The sequence below is a fragment of the Clarias gariepinus genome, chromosome 9, assembly GCF_024256425.1.
Source record: "Clarias gariepinus isolate MV-2021 ecotype Netherlands chromosome 9, CGAR_prim_01v2, whole genome shotgun sequence".
Classification (NCBI taxonomy): Eukaryota; Metazoa; Chordata; class Actinopteri; order Siluriformes; family Clariidae; genus Clarias; species Clarias gariepinus.
In genome coordinates, this window is record NC_071108.1 from 33,345,074 (window position 1) to 33,369,230 (window position 24,157).

Consider the following 24,157-nt stretch of genomic DNA (forward strand, 5'->3'; position numbering starts at 1 on the left):
TTTTTTATGGATATACTGTACGTATATACAGTACAGTATATATCATACTCTGGTAGCATGGTGGCTTAGTGTTTAGCACTGTTGCCTCGCACCTTTAGGGTCTGGGTTTAATTCCTACCTCGGGTCTGTGTGCACGGAGTTTGCGTGTTCTCCCCGTGCTCGGTGGGTTTCCTCCAGGTACTCCGGTTTCCTCACACAGTCCAAAGACTAACAAATTAGGGTAACTGGTGTTCCCAAATTGCCCGTAGTGTGTGAATGACCCCTTAATTAATTGTCTGTCCCGAATGGCACCAAACACCAAAAATAAATAAATAAACATGTACTTTTCTTCCATTTACAGTTAGTATTCATGTTTGGAGACAGCCGCAAAACAAGTTACAAGTTCCCAGCTGAAATACTAAACAGATTGTCTGTTGCCTCTACACTGACACTGGAGACTCATTCCGAACATTTCCTGCACATCCACAAACCACAAACCTGGTTCTGACCAATCAGATTGGAGAATCCTGCAGCACTGGGATTTTTTTAACCCAGCCATGTCTCTTCTCTTTATTCTACCTTTTTATGACACGTCTGTAAGCTATCCTGTGAGTTAAGCAGTCGACCGTATTCATCTCGGAAGGTGTGGAGAGCATCACTCATGGCCCCAGATGAGCGCGGCCCCTCGCTGGCCGAGTCGTGGCTCCTGCAGGAACTTGCTTTAGTGCACATGTCCACACAGGTGGGGAAGGTAAAGGAGCTGCGTGCGTCTGCCAGTCTATGTGTGTGCGTCTCTCTCTCTCTCTCTCTCTCTCTCTCTCTTTCTCTCTCTAAGGGTTTAAGTGCTGTCCCAGGTGGTGTTCGGTTACGCCGCTCTCTCTCCGACCTCACACGCACACACTCCTGCTGGCATCAAAGCCTCGCTCTCCATCACTCCCAGCGTTACGGTGTGTGTTTGACCTGAGCACTGGGTGCAGCCAGACAGATCTGCCAGTGAAGGATAACTCCAAAATAACAGAATGCTAACGTTTCAAACGCTCTCGGATTTCAAAAGAATAGACTAATGGTATTTGGTGCGGTGATGCTGTTAAGATATTGGATTAAAAGACATGAAATATTATTTCATTCAATAACTTCGCCGTTATGTGTGTGTGTCAGAAAGGTGGGATTTCCTTAATAGAGCCGTTTGATTTGCTGATATAATGTTGATATTGTGATTAAAAACAGTGTGATTTGTTTTCTCAACATTCTTGTTTTAAGAAACTAAAAAAAAAACAAAGAAATCTGGTAGATGATTTGATGCTTAGTTGGTCCTACATTTTTACAGATTTTGTTCGAAAACGTTTTTCCTTTCCAATGGTAATGCTATTATTATCATTATTATTATTATTATTATTATTATTATTATTATTATTTTGTAACAATAAAAAAAATAATACTTTAATTAAACAAAGATTTATTTTGTAGTGGTTAGCACTGTCGCCTTGCACCTCCAGGGTCCGGGTTCGAGTCCCGATTCTCTGGCTGTGAGGAGTTTGCACGTTCTCCCCCGTGCTTGGTGGGTTTCCTCCGGGGTCCTCCGGTTTCCTCCCACAGGCCAAAGATATGCAGATTAGGTTAATTGGCGTCCGCAAATTGCCCGTAGTGTGTGTATGAGTATGTGTATGATCTGTTATGGATTTTTACCCTGCCTCGTGCCCTAGGTCTCCTGGGATAGGCTCCAGGCCCCTGTGACCCTCAATACAGGATAAAGCGATATAGAAGATAAGTGAGTGAGTGAGAGTGAGATTTATTTTCAAGCAAAACTGTATTACCTGTGATTTAACTTTGTATTTACTTCAATTTCAAGTCTAAATCAGTACTTAAATAATCTCATTTAACTGTATAGAAGATCTTTTAGGGGTATAGAAGACAATAAGTTATTAATATTTTTATTATTTTTAATTGTTATTGATGTCATAAACCCTGGTTGGAACATGTTTATGACTTGCACAGAAAAATGAGGCTGTTAATTCTTTTAAAATGTTTAAAAAGTAAAGAGTTGAGGTAGATGAAATGGTTTAGAAATACTGGCTATACTGGCTATAACTATATATTTGTTAAATCGTAAAACATCATTGGATCTTCCTTCTGCTTTAGATTGTTTATTCAATTTCATCAGTAACCTGGCAAAAAAAAAAGTGTATACTTACCTTATGATCATGATCTTGTGTACCAACTCTCCAATAGTCATTATTGCACTACTGTATATTCCATCCATATTTATTTTGTATGTACTGTACAAGAAAAAAAAACTCACACATGTGCATATGTACTGTATATCATGCTACTTTTAAGCATGTTATCTTCCAGACATTATAATCCACTGCAATGTTTGCACAGTCACTGCATTACACTGCATTATACTGTACATCATTATAGACATATATTCCACATCTTAATGCACCTTATGTTGACTATAGCACATTCACTGCATAATGTTGCACAGTAATACTGTACATTATTATATTATTATATATACCATGATTCCGTTACCAAATGCATCTTCTGTTTGTAAAACACATTGTATTTATTCATTTTAAATAATTAATTTTTTCCTGGTTAGATGCTAACTGCAATCCATTGGTTCTGTACATGTATTCTGCACAATGACAATAAAGTCTGATATAATCTAATTTAATCTAATCTAATCTAAAGACGTGTTTCTCACAAGTGGCTAATATCCTGCCTTAATGAAGAAATCTGAACTATTCTGGCAGATATCCTCGAACAATTCTGTTTTTTTTCTGGCATATATTTTCTCGAACAGACCTTAGACCTGACTTACTTTTTCCATCTTTTTGCTTATCCTTCCCCTTTTTTTTCACTGGACTGTCTTGACCTTTGGCATTTCCATGATCTTTCTTTCATACTAACGTTTATAACGTCTGCTGTGGAAGCCAGTTGTAAATAGATCTGGCTCTGTTGTTCTGGTGTTAATAAAATTTGATTAAAATATAATTTTAAAAGGTGAAAGAGTTTTATTTAGAATTTATGTAAATGCGAAATGGGTGCGTTTTGTTAAAATGGCTAAATTTGCCATATAGTTGCTATTTGGCTATTAGTGTTGCTATTAGACAGTCGTGCGACAAATACCTTTCTAGTTTTCCACTTTTTCAGTAACAGAATTTTTTAAGCAAAGTAACATTTAAAAAAAAAAACTCTCTTAGTTCACTCAAAGATATTTCTACATATTTAAGTGTTTTGATTTTAAAGTATTGAAGCAAAACCCATTTTTTTTACATTTAGCTCAAAATATTAAAGAAAGAATTTTTCAGTGTTAATGGTCTCAAATATTAATCCTAAAACTAAGCTCTTAACCTTAAATTCAGGTTACAAGTTTTGTGCTTTAAGTATTTTTTTACCAAACAAGTCAAATAGGATCAAATTTCCTATCAAATATATAAACGTAAAAAAAAGTTGAAAGCTTTGATAAATGTCAGAGATTTGTTCAGGAAGTTATTTTTTCAACACATTTCCTTGAATTGGCACATAAACAATTGACCTTTTGAACAGCATGGTAACCACACCAACCCTCCAATTCCGGTAGGATTTACCAAAAAAACTATTACTCACTTTTCCATCCTCAGTCAAGCTCTGAAGTTTTTTTGAATGCCGCTCTTGGCCCCTCGCCGAGTGAGAGGGCGGTTGAAAGATGCCGCTGTAGATTGCGGAGGTGGAGAGCTGATTGAAGAGAATGAAGGGATGAGAGAGAAGAGGGGTGAGGATTGACACGGGGGAGGTCACTCGTTCTCCTAGCAGGGGTCAGACACAGGTAAGAGGGCATTGTGACTGACCCGAATAAAGCAGAGCAGGTTCCCACGACTGCTGACCCCACGGCTGGGCACCTAGAATGAACACACCTGACTGGAGAAATCTTTAACTTTAGTGGAAAAAGAGGTTATCCGCTAGACAACTTAACCTCAGGAATACAGAGAATCAGTTTTTTCAAGGACTGCAAAGCAATATTCACACAACCTATAGTACGCACATCAATTTGTTAGAATCAGAATAAAGTTCTAGTTCCAAATTTGTGTGTGCTGAGAAAATTGTCAAATTGACTACAAAGGCTTGGTGGCATATCCTCTGAAACGATGTACCGGACACTTGCTTTTATGCTTCACAGAAGGTAAGGGGTTCTACAATTCATTTATTTATTCTGCCATGCACCCTTTAAGACCATTCAGGATTCTGGTGGCAACAGCAAGAACAGAAAAGTACATATAATTTTCAACTATCTTAACCTTCTTTTGTCGGACAAAGGAGCACTCTCAGAAGAAAGGATATAGGGTTCAAACTTGGTGGAATCAAACACCTTTACCTAATAGGCCTAACCATTCAGGATTTTCAAAGCACAAGACACAGAACACCTCCCTCAGGGTACACAAGCTAAATTCCAAAATTGCTAAGTGATAATGGTCGCTGTACAATGACCAATGCCTTTCTCACCAGGAGTTGTTCCTGTAGGGGTACAGTAGGGGTATACATAATCATCCAGTACCTCTGAGCCTTGTAGAAACAAGGCGACATTACTATCCACCGAGCCATCATGATGCCACAGGCTTGATTAGCAAATAAAAAATGTGTGCGAGAATAAAAACAATTATACAGTTTTCTCCAGCCAGCACATAATTCAAATTATGACTTCTGAGTCAGACATTTTACCTTCCATCTGAGTCTCCTTTCTTCTAGTGCCTTCGAAATTTTATAGGGAAGATGATGAAGTCATTAACACAAACCTTCTGGTCACCTGTCACAAATCTGGGGACTGCCACCTCTGTTCATGAGTACAAAGGCATTCCAAAACCTTCTCATGCCATAGTTGATTCAGCAGCCACAGAAGCAGCAGTTCTTTTCACTTATTGTTACTAGTATGACAGTATCAAAGTCAACCAAGAAGTTTCTTTCATTCCACTTATCTTCACAGTTACTTCCATGATGCTCATCATCCAAGCTAAGGTAAACAGTAAAACCATGACTGAAAAAAACAGATCATTGAAATCTCACCAGTCATAATCAGATCAATTTCTTGACTCAAGGTTTCCCAGTCATTGCCATTCAAATTTTCCAAGCATTGGAATCTGTAGGTCAACCTCTCTTACATATTTTAAGGAGATGGTGACTTGCTGAGCAAGACCTGCTTTCCTTGTTGCTAATTTATGCTGAAACAATTATCTTGTGAACTAGGCAGATCTCCATCCAGGTGACAGTTAGCTGAGGTTTTGTATGTGTCAATATACAATATACATCACCCTTTATTACAAAGTATGAATCCATGAAATTGGATGTGTTTGTGTGAATCTATCAGGACCCATGGCAGCAATTGTTCAACTTGATGGGCATTGAACCATCAACCAACTATGGTTGGGCATTGCACATATTTGGCTTGGATTGTCACATGTGGCTTCTTTGGGTTGAGTCTGACCCAAGTGAGCCCAAGGTTAAGTTGGTGCATGGTCATAGCAGACACTTCAGTGTCTAGTTCAGCTTAGTTAAGTGAGGTCTTCACTTGTCTTGTGTGAAATTTGTTTTTGTATTTTTTATCCTGAATGAACTCTGACTAAAAGCTAGTTGGGGTTTTGTAGGCCCACACACAGTTACCTTGTAGAAAGATGTACTGTTCCAGCATCAACACTATACATGAATATGGACTCAACCTTATCTGTATCAAGGCCGATGGCAACAAGTGTCCCTGCACAGTCACTCTGATATTGATGATATTGATGATATTGACATTACACCATACCTTACCTACGGGATCACAAGTGAGTTCTTTAGGTTAAGAGGGCTCCAGAGTTTAAGGCATCTTGCTTGCCCTCAAGGTATCTTGCTTGCCCCCAGGTAACATTCAGTCACCTGATTCCAGCCATGGTAAGAGAGGTCTATACTTATAGTGTACGCAATGCGGCTTTTGTCTCTCCAAGAACAACTGAGAAGGTGTGATTAACAAGTATATCATAAATGGAGCGAAGATCAAGACAAGTCAAAGGATTGCGAGTAAACCATACTACGTCCGCTTCTTTCATTTAAATCAATATACATTGATCAGCCATAACATTATGCCATCAGGTGAACTGAACAACATGGATCACGAACTATGCACCAGCAAACTGATGACAGGATCCCAACCCATGGCCATGGGGGACCAAAGACCAGCTTATCCAGTCCAATCCCATAGAAAAGTCAATACAGCATAAATAGTCAATTTACATAAAAACATCAATGCTGGCCACGACAGAAAGGGATCACAGCCTCCCACATACAGATCCCAGCAGGCAAAGAGACCAATGGCACCAACCTGGCCAAACTCCAAACTCCCCAGCACATACAGTATGGAATCTAATTGGGACTAATTAATCTAATAAAAGTCCAATTCTCAGAGGCCGCACCTGACAACCCACAGCACACAGAGGCTTAAGGGGCCAGAACCACCCTGGTGGCCCAAGGGGAACCCAAAATCTAGGTGGTGTTAATGTTAATGGTTTTTATATAATGCCAGATTTCATTACTGTGATGACAGTTAACTTGATATTTTCAGAGAACAAGGAGAAATTTTGTTCTCTTGAACGGGTGTGGCAGGGGATCTCCAGGGTCATATGTGCAATTTCACATTGAGAAAATATGGATGTCCAATCAAGGGCTCATTCCAATAGTGCAAGTGACATTTTAGTTCAAAGTGTTGCAATTTAAATTGGTGCTTGTTGGACATGAAAGACATCTGTGACTAATCCAGAGTTGTCTGAAGTGTATTAAGTACAGGTCTGTTGTATGCTGGCATTTTGCTTGTGGAAGGACACTTGTGCGTGTGGCTTTTGTGGTGGTGTTGGTGTTGGGGGGTGCGGGGTTAAGGGACTAGCAGTGAGTGAAAATAGAAAATGGAAAATTCCTGGGTGAAGTGCAGCGGTTTGTGATCAGGTGTGAACTGCGGCGAGATCAGAGCGAGGGAGAGAGGAAGGGTGGAGCTGACGGCTAGACAGCTGCTCAAATTCACTCCGAACAGAGAAGCCCGAAAAAAGTCACGACGGCGCATGGCAACTTGTATGTGTGTGTGTGTGTGTGTCGTCTGGCACGTCGAGTACTCGATGATAAGCTCAGAAGCCAGTTTTTCACTGCTAAATTATTGTGTAAATTTGATGCTAAAAATATTCCCAGATGACATTCCAGTCAATTCTCAGACTGCGTTTTTAACGTTGGGTTTTATTTTTGTTGTGCTTTCTGGGTGGGGCATGGCAGCGTGTCTCTGAGCTCAGACTCTGTAGAGGTGTTAATGTGTGAGAAATGTAGAGAGATGTTTCATGGGCTAATTTTATCAATGGGAATTTCCAGCTATTGGTCGGCTAGAGCAGTTTGTTGTTGCACATGATGTGAAAATAGCACTGGGGGGGGGAAAGGAAAGAAAAAAAAGAAATGTAGACCTGGGCCTGGAGAGACGTACTTGTTGGAATAATTTGAAAATATTAATGTAGAAGCATTTATCTTGAATGAATGACCCAGACTAGAAATAAAACACCATGGATCAAATCACACATTATCTTCATAAAGCCACTGTAATTAATCCTTAATGCTAATATTTTCAGATGTTCATAGTAATTCTGCATATGTTTATTATGTAAGAAATAAAACATGATGTTATTTTATCAATGACAGGATGGTGAGATGATCTCAAATCACCGGTTATAAAGTCTTGACACTGGAGACTCCTTCCAGAAATGACATGTGCCTTTTCATCACACACATTCATATCAACCTGTAACTTTGCTGATGCACTACAAGAATTTAGAATCAAGAATTAAACCGTTTTGTGGTATAAAGAGAAGTTTAAGATGTGTGAACTGATCTAACATTACATGTGATGTTTGACCGGAGCTATAAGGTATTGCTTTGACTTCATGTCACAACATACTGTATCAATCAGGTGAAAGAGTTTAAGGTAAAAGTCTGACATTCTTGATGTCGTCTTAGACCCCCAACTCAGGTCCAGTCTGTAACTTCTCATCCGGCAACAGCAAAAACAGCCAGAACCGGGGGAAGGGACAGGTCTCAGCTAGCATGCCCACAATCACTGAAACATCTGTGTTATTTTTAAGAAGCAAAATGTCAGTGTGCAGCGAACAGTCTCGAGGAACGTATGTGTTTTCATACGTGTGGGTGTGTGTGTGTGTGTGTGTGTGTGGCTGGAGCTGAGAGGTCGGGTCAAAGCCGTAATGTCGTCGCAGGATGAGAGTCTAACGCGGGATCAAACCCCACGTTGAGCGTAATGCACTCTTAGACACTGGGAACTGATGCTTGACTTTGAATCCTGTTTATTCAAATAAATACAGCTTTAAGGCATGACCATGGCGCCACATGGGTGTTAAAAACAGAAATATGCAACTACCCTATTAATCGAACATGAAACCTAAAAAAGAAAAAAGAATCTTAAAAATGTGACCTCTATAATTCAGCTTTGGGAAAAATAGTCATTTATTAGAGATTTGTTCTGCTCTAGGACAGGGGAGAGCCATGTCTCCCAGTGGACATATAAGTCCATTCTATTAGATGCCTCGGAGATTTCATGGCTTCAATGAGAATTTGAAGATTCATCAGGCTTTGGATGCATTTGATCACATTCACTTCTTATTTAGATACACAGTAAATTAGTGTACAGCTCAAAAATATACCACTTTGATTGCATCAGCTAGAAACAGTAACACACTGTATTTTTATTGTTTTTGATCAAATCAAATTTTATCTGTCACATACACAGTCATACACAGTACGATATGCAGTGAAATGCTTACACGACTGCCAGTGACCTTAAAAAAATAAAAGCTTATACATAAGAAAGTAAATATGAATAAAAGAAATACGTTAAGAACAAAAACTAACTAGTAAAATATGCTGTACAAAGAAATATACTGTAATAAAAGAAATATGTTAGAAAATAAGATTAACTAGTGAAATGAGAACAAAATATCAATATAACAGATATAGAAATATAGAAATAGAAATTTGTCAAAACAGAAATTTAGAAGTATAGAAGTTTGAAATGGCTCTGGTGTGCAAATATGCATAAAAAAAGTAATTACCTTAATTACCAAAACATTTATTAACAATAAATAAAATAATTTCCTTTTTTATACATTTACAGTATTTTACTCACAGGTCTTGGACCTATGAGCATGAGGTCCCATGTTCAAATCCCACCTGAGCAAGGCACTTAATTCCGCTCAGACGAATAATGAGATAGAATGTAAGATGCTCTGGATAAGGGCGTCTGCCGAGTGGTGTAAATGAAAATGCTTCAGATAGCTGCAAATCAAAATTTCTATTTAATACTTACAATTTCCATGCATACTACTTTTGCATTTAAATCAGCATGAAAAAATGTCAGCATTTCCGTGTGTATCAACAGGTGATATCAATCTGTATTCTGTTGGAAGCTGTGAATAAAGGAGAGGAGGTGGTGCTGTTGTACTAAATATCAGCACAGTTGTAATGCGGTCGAAGACATGAAGGCCAGATCGTGTACTCAAGATATTACATCCGTGCTGATATTCAGTACAACAGCACAACCTCGAGTGTGATATTGCTTTTATACAACATTTCCACGAGCACCATTTATTTTCTGCAGATTATGATTTGTTTCTTTATTTAACCAGTAATTTTGCTTCACCGGGACATATCCTTCCACCACTGGTGGAACTAATAAACCACAACTAGCGGAGCTGACGACTGACAGTTAGTGACCAACAGTTATTTAACAAGTGTAATTAACAGGGATGAAAGTAGTTTAAATCTTTTAGCGGTACTATGTAGCCAAAACGTGAGATGGTCTCCTGCATGGAGATGGTGGACAATCCTGGAAACGTCGTAAGTTGTTTTGTTTTTTTATGTCCACTTATTCTGCTTTAGAATATCAACTCTGTTAACTTCCCGGTTCCTGGGTTGAATCCCAAATAGTGTTAATTGTAAGGCTAGTGCACTATGTAGAGTGTACAATCCCTTGGTTCACACACCAAGCAGTGCCCTTGATGAGGGGTTAGAGAGGGATTTTGGATTCAGTCTTGTGTTAGAAGCTACTTGGCTTTGCTGCTCACATTAGCCATGAACAGAACAAAACAGACGGTTCAGAGGCCATTTGGGATGACTTAGAAGCGATTACTACAGAAACAAATTGTTGTTTAAGATGACATAATGTTATCAGATGTGTTTTTTAGCTTGAAATGCCTTCTGGGATTGGATTTGAAGTTGGGTTTTGGCAGGCAGCTCCTCTCCCTTCTTACCATTAGTGTCAACCGTACAGATCTACTTTCACCCATGCTGCGACCGACAGTTAGTGTCGTTAACAATTATTAGAATACCTGGGTGCAAAGTGATACATATAGCTAAACTTCCCAGTGCAGTTATGCTCTATATCACCAGTCATGGAATGGCTCTCCTCTAGTCCTGATTATTTGGTCAGAACTAACTGTTATATAATAAATCATAGGTAAGAAGTTCTGAGGTTTCATCATTGCAGTTATCAGTTAAATTAAGAAAGCATTCCTCAGGTGCTGAAATGGTGCAAGGTTGAACTTCTTGTAAAACTAGGATGACTACCCAGCCAATGATCTCGAGGAGAACTATTTTTGCAATGTAACATAAAATAATGTAATTCTTTATTCATTTTAAAATATAAACATTCTCAAAAAATATTTAATAATGGCTAATACATTGTCTTGCGGTATGAGCTTATAAAGGTCTCCTAAACAGTTGTACAGTTTGTCTATTTGATGGGAATCCTTAAGAATTTTTCAAAATCTCTTTGTGTTATTTATCTTTTAAAGATCCATCTCACCAAACTTAATCCCAAACTATAGCTATTCTCCAAAACACAAAATTCTCTATGCAAAATAGTAGATTGACGTCGCCTAATCAAAGATATCAAGGAGGTTTGGATTGAGACATGTCCCCGCTCATTCTCCGTAGGTGTTGTTGGGGTTGGGGTGAAGGGCTAGGCCTCATTAGGGATCAAGGGGGTGGGGGAACTAGTTCAAATTTATTGCCTGTGTCAGCTGTGTCAAATTTGGCAAGCTCAAATGGTCAGCTTGCAAATGGCTGGGGTAAAACTAAGGGTCAGCAGCAGACCCTGTAATAATTAGCCATGTATCCATTTTAAGTTCTTTATAAAAAATAAAACCATAAATGCATTGAAATGTCTAGGTTTGCACCCAGGTGTCACTCCAGCAAGTACCAATTCCAATTCATCGTACATTCTAGAGGACACCAATGAGCTAGCAAGGACAATAATAAATTAGCATGGCAATGAGGACAGTCTCTTAATTTTTCCCTCCACACTCTCTTTTGCACACACCTTCAAAGTTCATTTTTTGCCACAAACAGTGGACCACCCACTTTTTCAGGACTTTGTCTCTATTTTTGTGGGGTCAGAAAAGAGTAGCCAGTTGTTCTTTATGCCAGTTGTATTTTACGATGTGGTTTAAGCTGTTAGACCACCAATCGACCTTTCGTTCGCTTCACTGGGATCAGCAACAGATAGCTAGCTGTCAAGTCATGGCTAGAACGACCCCAAAACCCCACCAGGAATATGAAAAGGGCAAAAGGTTCGGCTAACGTAATTCTTCTTCTGTACGTTGTGTTTTTATCACTGATTAAATTTTCAATCTATTGGTGGTTTTAAAGTTGAATGTCTGTAAGCGTAGAGTAAACATTGCAACATGTTAAGAACTATTGCCTGTGTCTAAGTGAATAAGTTGTTTTAGATGCGACATTGCTAACTATCATGGATGATGCAATCCAATCTGGAAAATATGCGACATTGACATGAGTGTTTATCATCATGGAGGGGATACAGCTGACGGAAATGTGTGCTTCAGGTGTTCAAACACGTCCTCACATGTCTACACATCGACGCTTAAGGACAAATCCGTGTCTCCGTGTTACATGTTTTCTTTATTGGAGTTTTAAGGTGTAAAGAGAGAGAAGTTCTGTGGGTGTATTCTGAGCGACTATGGCTCCAGGACCTGAGCTAATCTGCTGTTGTTGCTAGGAGCTTGTTGGGTTATTTCCATCAAGGAGTTAACACCAGCAAAACTAGCCAAGACGCAAATAAATAAGATCGGGTTGCAGGGTCTTAGATCTCCCCGCCACTTTGTAAACAAAATAAGCACGGTGGGGGGGTGGAGAAAGGGGTAGACAAGTGGAACCCATCACCTCTCTCTTTTATTCGGCCACTTCCAAAAGCACGCGGCCGCCACCCTTGGCATCCTGCTGGGTCGGACGGGGATCCAGAGGTAGCGCTAAAGCTCTCTGTCCTTTACACATCCTCAGCTGTCTCGTTCGGTCCTCTCTCTGTTGGTTTTAGTAGGGCGTCGCTTGCTTTAGTGCACAGGTACTTATCACATAAGGATGGCTCAGGAAGCACCATAATGACCCGTGAGGACTAAATCAGACTGAGGTTTTTTTTAGGCTTAGTTTAATTTTATTTTTGTTTGATTTAAGAGGAAACTATTTCCCTACTTTAAAAACAGGGTTTAATAGTGTAGACATTTTTTTATACCATAAATCAAACCGCAGGAGTTGTTTTGTAACCCACCGAGTTTTCCCACATGTTTTTAACACATCTGACGGTTCACACCCATGACACGTCAGTCTCGGGTGTTTATCAAGCATTGATCTGTCCTCCACAACCAAATACAAACTGATGGGTGGAGAACACGCCAATAGCCATCCCAATACAAATGACGTGCTAACAACAGTGCAAAGAGGAAATCAGCCAAAAAGAAGTGATTAACTGAGTTTCGTAGCTCATCAGATGAACGAATTAACATCTTAGCCGTAGCCATACCTAAATATTTGCATTGATGTTGTAACTTAAAGAGCAATCTCCTTAACGCTCTCTAAATCACAACTTAAAGTGCTGATCTCTAAATCACAAATACAAACATTAAAAGTTTGGTGCAAATTAAAAATATATATATATACATGTATGGAAAATCCTTTGATGGGCCGAGTGGCATTCCCATTTCCATACACTTTAGCAAGATAGCACTAATTGCTGGAAGGCATCTACTAAGTATGTGTCGGAAATTGAGCATCCTGTAGCCATGTAGCATGAGGCCCTGATGTTGATTCCAGCATAAACTAACAAAAGCCAGCTGGATGCCATTGATTAAAAGACCCCATTGTTTCCTTATTAGGGGCTGCCACGTTAGCAAAAGGTGTGAGCCGTGGGCCTTAACAAACATCGGCTGCCCCGCCCCTTCCAGATGGAAAAAGCCTCAAAAGCTTTAAATACAGTGGACGACGATGATTATGACCTGAATGCATCACAGCTGATATGACGTGACTGACTTTAATCAGCCATTAGATCGGATCGCAAAAAAAAAAAAAAAAAAAAAAACCTCAGACGGAGCGAAACTGGCGGTTTTGGTGTTTTAATTTTTACGCTAGTTCATTTTTGTGGAGAATAAACTGCTTTCCATTACTCGAAGTTAAGCATTTTTATATGAGTTTCTCTGTGAAAGAATAAGGCAATGTTTGTATTTTAGTAGTCTTAATTATGATTCATTTAACTGGTTTGATTCTTTGATTCTGATTTGATTCTACAAATCACCCTAGGCAGTGGCAGTTTATTACATACAGCATAGTAAGAAGAATCAGGAAGATCAGGCATAATTATAATTTAATGCAAAAGAAGAAATGTGAATGTGAGTTTGTGAATTCGCGGACAGTATAAAACTACCATATCTCTGCTTTATGAAAATGAATAAAAAAACAGGTTTTAACTAACTGGCTAACATTAGTAATGTTTCCCTCCAAAAATCACATCACACAATGAAAATCCATCTTCTTCTTCCTGCGCTCTGTCCCTTTTATCCTAGATGTCGCCACATATGATTATTTGATCCGCAAGATCTTTCACAGGTTTTATGCCGGATGTCACAACCCTCAGATTTTTTTAGCTGCGCTTGGGATTGGCACCGCATGCAGAGGGTGGGTTGTATGGGTGTGGGGTTATGGTATTAGGGACTCACAGCAAGGTGGCAATGGGTGACCCAGCGGCTCAAAACTCTGACCCTCCATCAGCATCCCAGAAAAGTGCCTGAGCCACTACTGGACCTAAAAACCCCTATTCAGGTATTCAATAAATCTTTGTTCCACCAAAATGGACTCAAAATAGAAACTGCATCCAAGAGGTTGGTCATTTTAAAAAAAGATATTAAAGAAGTCCACATTAACCACTACTGTTACACATTAACCACTAAGTTATTATTATTATTATTATTATTATTATTATTATTATTATTATCTAAATCACTTTTAAGAATTCAATGTAAACCTGAATCTGCAGATTGAATAAGCCTAGTAAAACATAGTTCACAATTTTTGTTTTTATTTTTCTATTATTGTTGATTATTATTATTTGCTGTTTTTTTTTTTTATTGCAGTATTATTGTTTTTTATTTTATATTTTTCACAGATGTATGATGGGAAAACACCTACAAGCATTACAGCCTTGTGTATCATGCTAGAACAGTATATGTTTCACATCACATTTTTTTGTAAAAACAGAACTGCATTTTGTTTTAATGCATTTGAGATATAAAGAGCAACGTCTACAGAGGAAGGTTATCCAAAAAAAGTATATTCATAATGCATGTCGTCTGTCAATTTTAAAGTTGGTGGTTCCAAAATTCGTCCCAGTGAAGTTAAGAGGAAACTTGCATTTTAAGATTTTTTTTAATGCAAGGTTCCTCTCCACTCCAGGGGTGGTGGTTCAGAAATCAGTCCCTGCTGAGTTGAGAGAAACTTTGCATTAAAAAACATATTAAAATGCAAGTTTGGTGATTAAAAATCAGTTCCAGTGGAGCTTGCGCTTAGTGGGTTTCCTCCTGGTACACTGGGTTCCTCCTACAATCTAAAGGCATGCATTGTGGGTTGATTGGCATTTCCAAATTCCCCATAGTCTATGACTGTGTGTGTGTGTGCTTGTGCAATGCCATGAGTTGGGCTTTTTTGTTTCCTGGGATAGGCTCAAAACCCTGCATGACCCTATATGCAGGATAAGCAGTATGCACAACAGATGGATGGATGATAATGATTTTTTCATATGCATTATTAATATTTTTACCCAAGGAAGGTAAAAGAAGTCGGGCAACCCCTGATCTGGATGAAGTGTTCCTTCAACTTAGGGGACTTGAGGTTTGTGTGAGTGCGTGCGCGTTAAGGGGCGTGGTTTTAAACACCATTGGTTTGCGGTGACTTCAGTCTCGAGACCTGTGTGCATGTCTGTCATTCCGTACAGTGAGTGACCGGAGACGCGCCGCGCGCTTTACGCACCGGAGCACGAGCCTGCTTTACCATGAGCGCGTGCCGCCAGCGCAGTTAACTAACAAACACTAACAGACACGAACACGCCCTAGGGCATAGGATGGACCCGCACCGCGGCCCGCGGGTCTGCTCTTCTGGTTCCGCCTCGGGATTCGGATTTATTCCTTCGGGTTTATTCTCTTTCTGAGGACGCTTTATATATATATATATATTTTATTTATCTATTTATTACCAGCTGATGGAATTGAAGCTGATCATTTAAAGCACGAGCATCTGGATTATTACCCTTCTTCTTCTTCTTCTTTCTTTTCTTTTTTTTTTTTTTTTTTTACAAAAATATTATTTTGGATAAAATAATATTTTTAAAAAAATGTATGGAATTAACCAACGCTGTTTTTACTTGTAAGTACACATTTCCCCCAACTTTTCTGATATTTTAGCATATTTCTAAATACTTTAAAGTTTTGACTTTTCCATTTTTGCAGATCTTTTCACTTCTTCGTGGTCTGGTGCCATGCACAGGTAAATATTACACTTTCTCTTTCTCTCTCTTATTTTTTAAAATAATGATTGATAGAATTTATTCGTATGCATTTCATTACGCAATTTAAATGAACACCACTAAGTCCTAGGATTATTATGTTTCAAGTTATAATTATATTCAACTTATATTTTCTATAGCGTATGTATTGAAGAGCTATAACTTATACGCCTGTAGTTTTCTGGATAGACTAATTCATATGCATGTATATGAAACACATATGCAAGTCTGCTTAGCATGCAATCATTGAAATTATATTATTCTGTCAGCATAATGAAATTTAATTATTTAATAAATATCAATATTCAGAGGCTAGTTCTGTTCTTTTGGTGCATTATTAAAAATAAGTTATTTAGGTTGTTTGTTTTGCATGACTTTATATTAGAATTGCATTGCTTTTTCTAAAATATTTAAGCTGTGCACGCATAGCTTAAATATTTTATAGTGTACGCTTCTTATTATTCTATTTTAGCTGGAAAAATTTTCAGTGTTAACCTGTTGACCTGCATGTTAAAAAAAAAATCTAAAATATTTAATTAAAAACTAAGAAATCTGCAAACGTTATTTCTAAATCAGGTTGCAAATGCAGTTAGTTATGCATTTGTGTACGAGTTTGCAGTGTAAGTCTGTGTAGGCCTAGAGAACGAGCGCCAGGGAGAAACGTGTGATCTTATGTTTTCCCTTCACGTGAAAATAAAAGGGGGAGAATGAGCCTTCTCCTGATTTTAAGCAGCACGTGAGGGAGCAAGGCGCGCAGACGGACGAGCTCAGCCGGCGGCAGGTGCGAGTCTACCAGCTCTACAGCCGCACCAGCGGGCGCCACGTGCAGATCCAGGGCAAGCGCGTGAGCGCCACCGCGGAGGACGACAACACTTTCGGTGAGTGGGATCGGGTTCCGCGCTTGGGTTTCGGTGGGAGAGCAGCAATGCACAGAGCCGCAATCAGGGCGCATCAAGAGCGCTGATTAGTTCAGGAGGCACAGCGCGCGCGACAAATATTTCCTTAATTGCCCGCCTTTGTGTCGCGAGCGGCGCTAATGGACTTTAAACATCAAAGCAGCGACGAGCCAAACGCGAAGGGATGCACGATATATCGTGTCGCTGATATTGTGATATTCTCGATTATATTTTAAATACATGTCGATCAAAAAAAAAATTATCTAGTTAATCACAGTCATAGTCTGTGATTAATCACAAATAATCCTAATTTTAAAATACTCAGATTTACTTGTATTATGAATGTACAATGTGGGACTAAAGAAATGCATGGCAGACTGGTAAGAGAAAACAAGATTATGCAGTTTTATAATATCTTAAACGTTATATGTTGAAACACAGTATATACGTTATATATAGTATACAGTTCCGTTCCGAGAGCTCGTTCGCAAGCCTGATACACATCATATAACTAACATGTTTCATGATCTTTTCCTTGTTCTTTAGAATCTTACAGATGGTTGAACGATTTATGTTAAAATAACACGCAATGATTCCCATCTTTTCATCCCGCTCCATTCTCTCAATGTCTTTATTGTTATTGCTTGGTTATTCTCAGCAGTACCAGCTTCATCGCTGCTACTTTTATGCTTGCTTTGAGACATCCTGGGATGCATGCTGCATGTGACAATGTACGCTGGACATGTGATCTAACTTCCATAATTGAACATATGCGAAATTTTCAAAAGTTAACTTGAATGTTCATAACTCGAATGTTCATAACTCGAATGTCCGTATCTGCATATGCAAGCATACCGTATAGAGCAGTTTCCTAGAGCACATAAATCTTTTTTTAAGAACACTCAAACTGGTTAATTACAGCAAATAACTTGTTCAGCTTCCCTAAGGACCCTTATAAGATTCTTAATGACACTCTAAGGTGTTATGCAAATAACACATTGGCTCTATTTAAAACATGTGAAAAAGGTTCAGTGGCATGGGTAAAATGTAAAAGAAATGCCAAAGATTCTATAAAGGAATAAACGTTTTGGATACTCAAAACCGTTTTTTAAAGGAAATAAACTATTTACTTTCCCTAAAGAACCCTGTAGGCCACATAACCTTTTTAGCTCCTTTAATCACCTGAATGGTTTTCTGGGGCAAACATTCTTTTTATGGATACAATCTAAATAGTTTTTGGAGTGAATTCATTTTTTTTGTATGTTTGTTTAAATAAAACATTCAAAACATTTTAAATAAGCTAGAGTACAAAAATCTTCTGCAATGCTCTATAAGAAACTTCTTGCAAAAGAACATGCAATAAGGTTCTTATAGAGTATATAACATCTTGAACTTCCTTAATGAGAACTCTTATATTATCTTATAAGCATATTACCATTTCTAACTTCCTTAAAGAACATGGTTTTGTAACCTGAATAACCTTCTCAACTTCCTTAAGTTTTTCAGAAATGTTGCATCTACAGCAGGTGCAAACTTTTTAGAATTCAGGGACCTCCTAAGGTGTTAAATAGTGTATAGATGGATTTCATTGGTACCATAAAGAACCAAAAAATATTTCCTATAAAAGTTTACATAATTATTATGTGGATTGGCTTCACAAAACTTCCAAACAACACATATATCTTATGGTCCGTTGGCTTATAAGATTTTTCAGGTCCTGGAAAACACTAGGTTTTTCCTGCTGTAACACAAGTCAAATCTACTAAATAACAAATCAGCATGTGCGAAAGTTGAAGTTGTTCTCCAGGATGAAGCATCGGTTTTAAAGAACCTTTTCTGACACCAATACAAGTCTAAAGTCTTTTTTTTTTTACTTTTTACTTTTTTTAAATGTCTCAGCACTAACTGTATATGTGTGCATTTCTGTGTTGCAGCCAGGCTGTATGTGGAGACGGACACCTTCGGCAGTCGGGTTCGCATCAAAGGAGCCAAGAGCGGCCGATACCTCTGCATGAACCGCCGAGGAAAGCTGGTGGGCAAGGTACACACTAACCTCATCACAGTGTTCACTTCCGTATTCATAAAGAATGTTCTTTAAGGGGTTTATTGAAGTTTTGTACAAATTCCTAAAGAGCCCTGCAGCATCCCAGAAACGATGTAACAAGAACTAAAACACTTTAGTTAAATGTTAAACAGGTTCTACGTGTTTAAAAGAAATAATGTCTGATTATTTAAAGTATAAAGTAAACAATTTGAGAATGCTTTCAGCTAATACAAAGGGTTCTTCAACAATTCTTTAAGTGGTTATTGTATTCATTAAGGTTGGACTTTAAAAAAAACAGTAGCTCAGGATTCTTTGAATAGTTAGGGGTTCTAAACTTGTGGGTTCTGTGTGATACCTTAGAGTTTTTAAGAGTTTTAAATATATATTTTTTAATAATCATTTAAACAACTACTGTGGATGCTTTTATAGGAGCCACAGAGAAAATTCCATACCGTTGAATGTTATATGAACAGTATGATTGGTATTATTGTGTTTTTCCCCAGATAATATTACAAAATAATTGGTTCTTATCCTGAACGGTTAACTGGATAAATAAACGTTCTTAGTTTCCTAAGTGGGTTCCACTTCAAATGCTTTCCATGATGAGTTTTCAACTGAGTGAATAAAACTAAAAGATTATAAGAGTGTGGAAATCTGAGAGAATGCCAATTTTGTAGCTTAAAAACCAACTCAGGAAACAAAAGGTTCCATATAGTGCCTCAACTGGTTCTTTTTCTCCTATAAACATTTTTCATAGAACACTTAAAATTACTTAAAAGTTTAATGTAGGATATTTCCATCAGGGAAGGGTTTTAAGATTAAACCCATTTCAGTACCTAGATAAATAAAGGTTCTAAAAGTTGCAGCTCTGGTTCAGAGCCCCTCACATAGAGCAACGTTCTAGAAATATACAGAAGAACCCATGAGTGCTCTAAATTTTCTGTCTCTCCAACAGAAGTCTCTCAGAGTGCAGAGTGGAAGCTGAGATACCTTCAGGATTCTTATAATAATTCAAGGTCCTTAGACTCTGTTATAGTGATATAGCGTTCTACACAAAACTGTCAGAATTTGGAATAGCGTAATGCATAGAGCTTACATATTAAGAACACTTGAAGAACCTTTTCTAAGAAGTACCACGACAGCTTGGCTAAGAGCTACTTAATAACTCTAGCTGTCAAGTAAAAAAATAACAAACAGTAATTTGGTGTTATTTGGTGTTTATCACATATAACCCTGGGAGTACTATACCACACAGGAAAGGCATAGTATATACAATTTTGAGGGCGTACTTGAAAAAAAAACTTCATACTAAGGTTTTACATAAACCTTATGATTTATTTACAAATAATATTAACGCAGATAATTTCAAAATAATATCAATGTAAATATATGATTGAAATGTTTCATAGAAGTGTCTAAAACAGGTTATAGTGCCACCTGCTGTCAGGGATCATGAACCCAGAGTCCTAAATCATGACTTTAGGTTTTTTTTGTTATTGTTGTTGTTGTTGTTTTTATAAGACAGTGACCAGCAGATTCTCTCTTGCAGAAGCTCCCAAAGTGAAGTCGGTCAATGCTAATATATCTGGCACACTGTAAAAACCTTAGCCTGGTGTTGGAATCCTACAGGTGTTGTTTAAAGGTGTCTTAAATGGTACCTTAGATAATTAAGGGTTCTTAACTAAACTAACAAAAGACCCTTTACAAAAGTATACCAAATACCAAGAGCTTTTACTGGAATACCATACATTCCTTAGAGGTTCTGGGTCTTTTGAAGAAAATAATGACCAGTAATGTGAAGTTTGCATGGACACCAGGCATGCTGTATATCCTGTTAAAACCTCAGGTTCTTTAATATGTTGTGTGGGTTTATGGGATAAATCAGCATTCTTAGCTTTGCAAAAGGGCTCTTTGTCAAGCAGTTTAAATGATATTAAAATTTACTTAAAGCTTTTATGCTCAACCTTTTAATTGGAACATCTTGTTGAGGATGTCTACATAAAAGCCTTCATGATTTATCCTAAAGAATGTTAGGTGTTTCTGGTTTATGTTGATCTTTAAGTTTTTTCTAAGCTTCATATTAGATTATAGTTTGGAATCCCGGTGGCAAGTGGTGTAGTGGTTAGCACTGTCGCCTTGCACCTCCAGGGTCTGGGTTCGATTCCCGGCCAGGTTTGATTTGTGTCTCTGAGTGCATGGAGTTTGCATGTTCTTCCCGATCCTGGTGGATTTCCTGCCACAGTCTAAAGAACTGCAGATTAGGCCAACTGGTGTTCCCCAAATTACCCATTGTGTGTGTGCCCTGCAATGGATTGGCACCCTATCCAGGATGTACCCTGCCTTGTGTGCTAAGTCTCCTGGGATAGGCTCCCAGGCCCCCTGCGACCCTCAATACAGGATAAAGTGGTATAGATGATAAGTGAGTACGTTTGGAAGCCTTTGTGATATTGATAGCCTTGTAGGATTCTACACGAGGTATTAGAAGTGATCAATACACCTGTAAAAGTTTATTTAAAATGTTGTCAGATAGCAGGATGTGATGTGACACATTGCTTCCTCTTGGTATTTTAATATGACTTAATATAATATGATTTATTTCTGTTTGTGCCCGTAGCCCAGCGGCAGAGGCAGGGACTGCATCTTCACGGAGATCGTCCTGGAGAACAACTACACCGCCTTCCAGAATGCCAAATATGAGGGCTGGTATGTAGCCTTCAGTAGGAAAGGAAGACCCATTAAAGCCTCCAAAACCAAGGAGAACCAAAGGGAAGTTCACTTCATCAAGCGGCTCCACAAAGGTCCTCTACCTTTCCCCAACTCGGACCGACCTAAACACTTTGAGTTCATCAGCTTCCCTCCGATACGGCGAGCCAAGCGCAACAGAAAAGCACACGCGGCTTCGTAACGCTGTGCGCCACAGAACCACAAGACTGATTTATATATATATATATAACAAAACAGAAGAGGAAGCTTTATTTTTTATATTTTCATAGTTAATGAACATCAAAAATAAAAAGAGAAAAGGAGAGAGAAAAAAGACTCATAATAAAAGGGTGACTTGTACATACTGTATGGTAAGATATTGAGAGATGATGTATATATTTAATAAGCTCAGAATGTTTGCGTGAGTTGTGTGAGCGCTTTTTGGAGAGATGCAGGAGAGACTGAACTATTGGAAATTCAGTAATAAATCAGATTATAAAATACATTTAAGTTTATTTTTTTATTTTTCTATGCAATATCTGGATTTTATACAGCTCGTTAAGGAATATTGACTTTAATTGACGGCTGGTTGTGATATTAAATGGGTGGACTATAGGATAATATCTGTCCATGTCTTGGCAACTAAACTGTCAGACTAAGAGCAATGCATTATATCCTTCCATTCATCCAACTGGGAACTTCTGTAGTCCCACTAAAGATCGTGGAGGCCAATGGTGACCATTGTATTTATTCTGAATTTCTTTGGACTGTGTGCGGAACCAAAGTACCTGGAGGAAACCAACCGAGTGGGAGAACCCTCCCAGGCAGGAATTCGAACCCTGGAATTGCAAGGAGACAATGCTAACCACTAAGCCACAGTGCTCCTGGTATAGCATTAATAGCAACATTACACTTATGTTCACATTAGCCAATAACAAATGGGTGATTTTTTTATATGATGCACTAAATCTACAAATGCAAACCAATGTTTTAATTGATTCCTCTAACTGATCCTATGATACTTGTACTTTAACATTTCTTCAGTTCCTAACAGCAATATTTCATGTATTCTTGGTACAAAATGTTTACTTTTACACCACAGCATATAGGAAACATCTGTACAGTACTTGTACTTCACTACATTTTTCCAAGGCATTGCGTTACATAGCCACAGTGGTGTGAAGTATTTGAAATGAGAATTGTGTCACCTGCTGACTAGTGATGGGAAGTTTGGATCATTTTAGTGACTCAGTTCTTTGAATCTCATTCATCAAAATGAACGAATCTTTTTTTTTTTTTGAGTCATTTAGTTCATTTCGTTCTTTTGATCAGAAATAAAATAAAATGTTACATTTTCAATAAACAAAACCCCAACAGGTCTACATACACAAATGTTGGCTATAGTTCCAGTAATAAAAATATTACAACGCAGCTACAAAGGACATATGATAAGCCGAATGAGCAGCTCACCTCTGGTCCGAGTCGCTCGTTCGTTTGTGATAAAAGAAAGAACGACTCGGACTAGAAGATTCATGAGAAGAACCGCTCAATTCTGTTTCCTGTACACAACCATAAGGTTTTGCGATGCATTGCACATGCGCGCCCAATATACAATAAAATGAACAAAGCACTCCCTGACACTCTTCTTCTGAGTCACGTTAAAGTCTCAGCACTACCATTGACCATTATGCATAATTGCATTTCCTTTGTTACAGTAAATTTAGCAGTGTTTGGAATGAGAAGGGGTAGCAGACAGTGACGAAATCAGCACGTTCACAGACAGGAAGCAGACAGAGAGAGAGAGAGATTTCTTTTAGTGAGCTAATGTAACCTCAGTCCTTTTTAAATTTGACAGTCAAAACATTAACCCAAGTAGACATGTACATGGAGGACTTCTACTTTTACTTGATTAATATGTGGTGTATGATATTTACACTATCAAAGGATTTGTGTACTTTGCCCAGCACTGAAAATTAGTTCTCACTTACCGTGTGACACAAAGGAAAAAAGAAGCAAACCTTAAACAGTGGTTTCATCTTATCCTGGCATGAAATGTGAACTTTTCACCTTGATTAGTGTATTATTGAAGTATATAACAAAGAACAATCGTAACAGTCTTTAAATATTCACAAATGTCCTGTTTAGCACTAAGGTAAAAGTCAGAAATTGATGGCAGCCGAGTTGACAGGCTTTACTAAAAGAATGCGTTGCATCAAGCAGTACATTTCCAGATTATCAATTTCAAACAGCTTTACTGCAAGCGTTGTGTTTTTCCTCACCAGTCCTGTAGTCCTGCACTTCTTTGAAGACATATTAGGTGGTTAAATTAGGTGTTTACAGCAATCATTCATATCATAATAACTATCTCGACAGCAGGACATGATTTTATCCATGTACAAATCTATGTAACACATGCTCAGGATCTTATCTGTACGAAAGGCAGAGCAGATGGACAGAACAAAGGTTATACATGGATGTGAAAAGTCTCTGTGTATATTTCGGGGTTGACTGCAATGGAGGTGAAATCATATCATTAAATTACATTAAAATAGTCTCTTCTAAAACAAATTAAAAGAAATCAAAGGGAGATGCCCAAGCACTCAGAGCATCCACTAGCCAGTCTGCATGTCAGGAGTGATA

General features: G+C 38.2%; 1 protein-coding gene across 1 annotated transcript; it reads left to right on the top strand.

Annotated features, from left to right (window-relative positions):
- Positions 1 to 15,698: 15,698 nt before the first annotated feature.
- On the top strand, positions 15,699 to 21,956 carry fgf17 (fibroblast growth factor 17). The gene is made up of 5 exons (XM_053503499.1): positions 15,699 to 15,735; positions 15,819 to 15,855; positions 16,575 to 16,752; positions 18,705 to 18,811; positions 21,429 to 21,956. The coding sequence occupies exons 1-5, from the start codon at positions 15,704 to 15,706 to the stop codon at positions 21,717 to 21,719; spliced, it is 645 nt and encodes a 214-aa protein (XP_053359474.1). The 5' UTR covers positions 15,699 to 15,703; the 3' UTR covers positions 21,720 to 21,956.
- Positions 21,957 to 24,157: the final 2,201 nt, after the last annotated feature.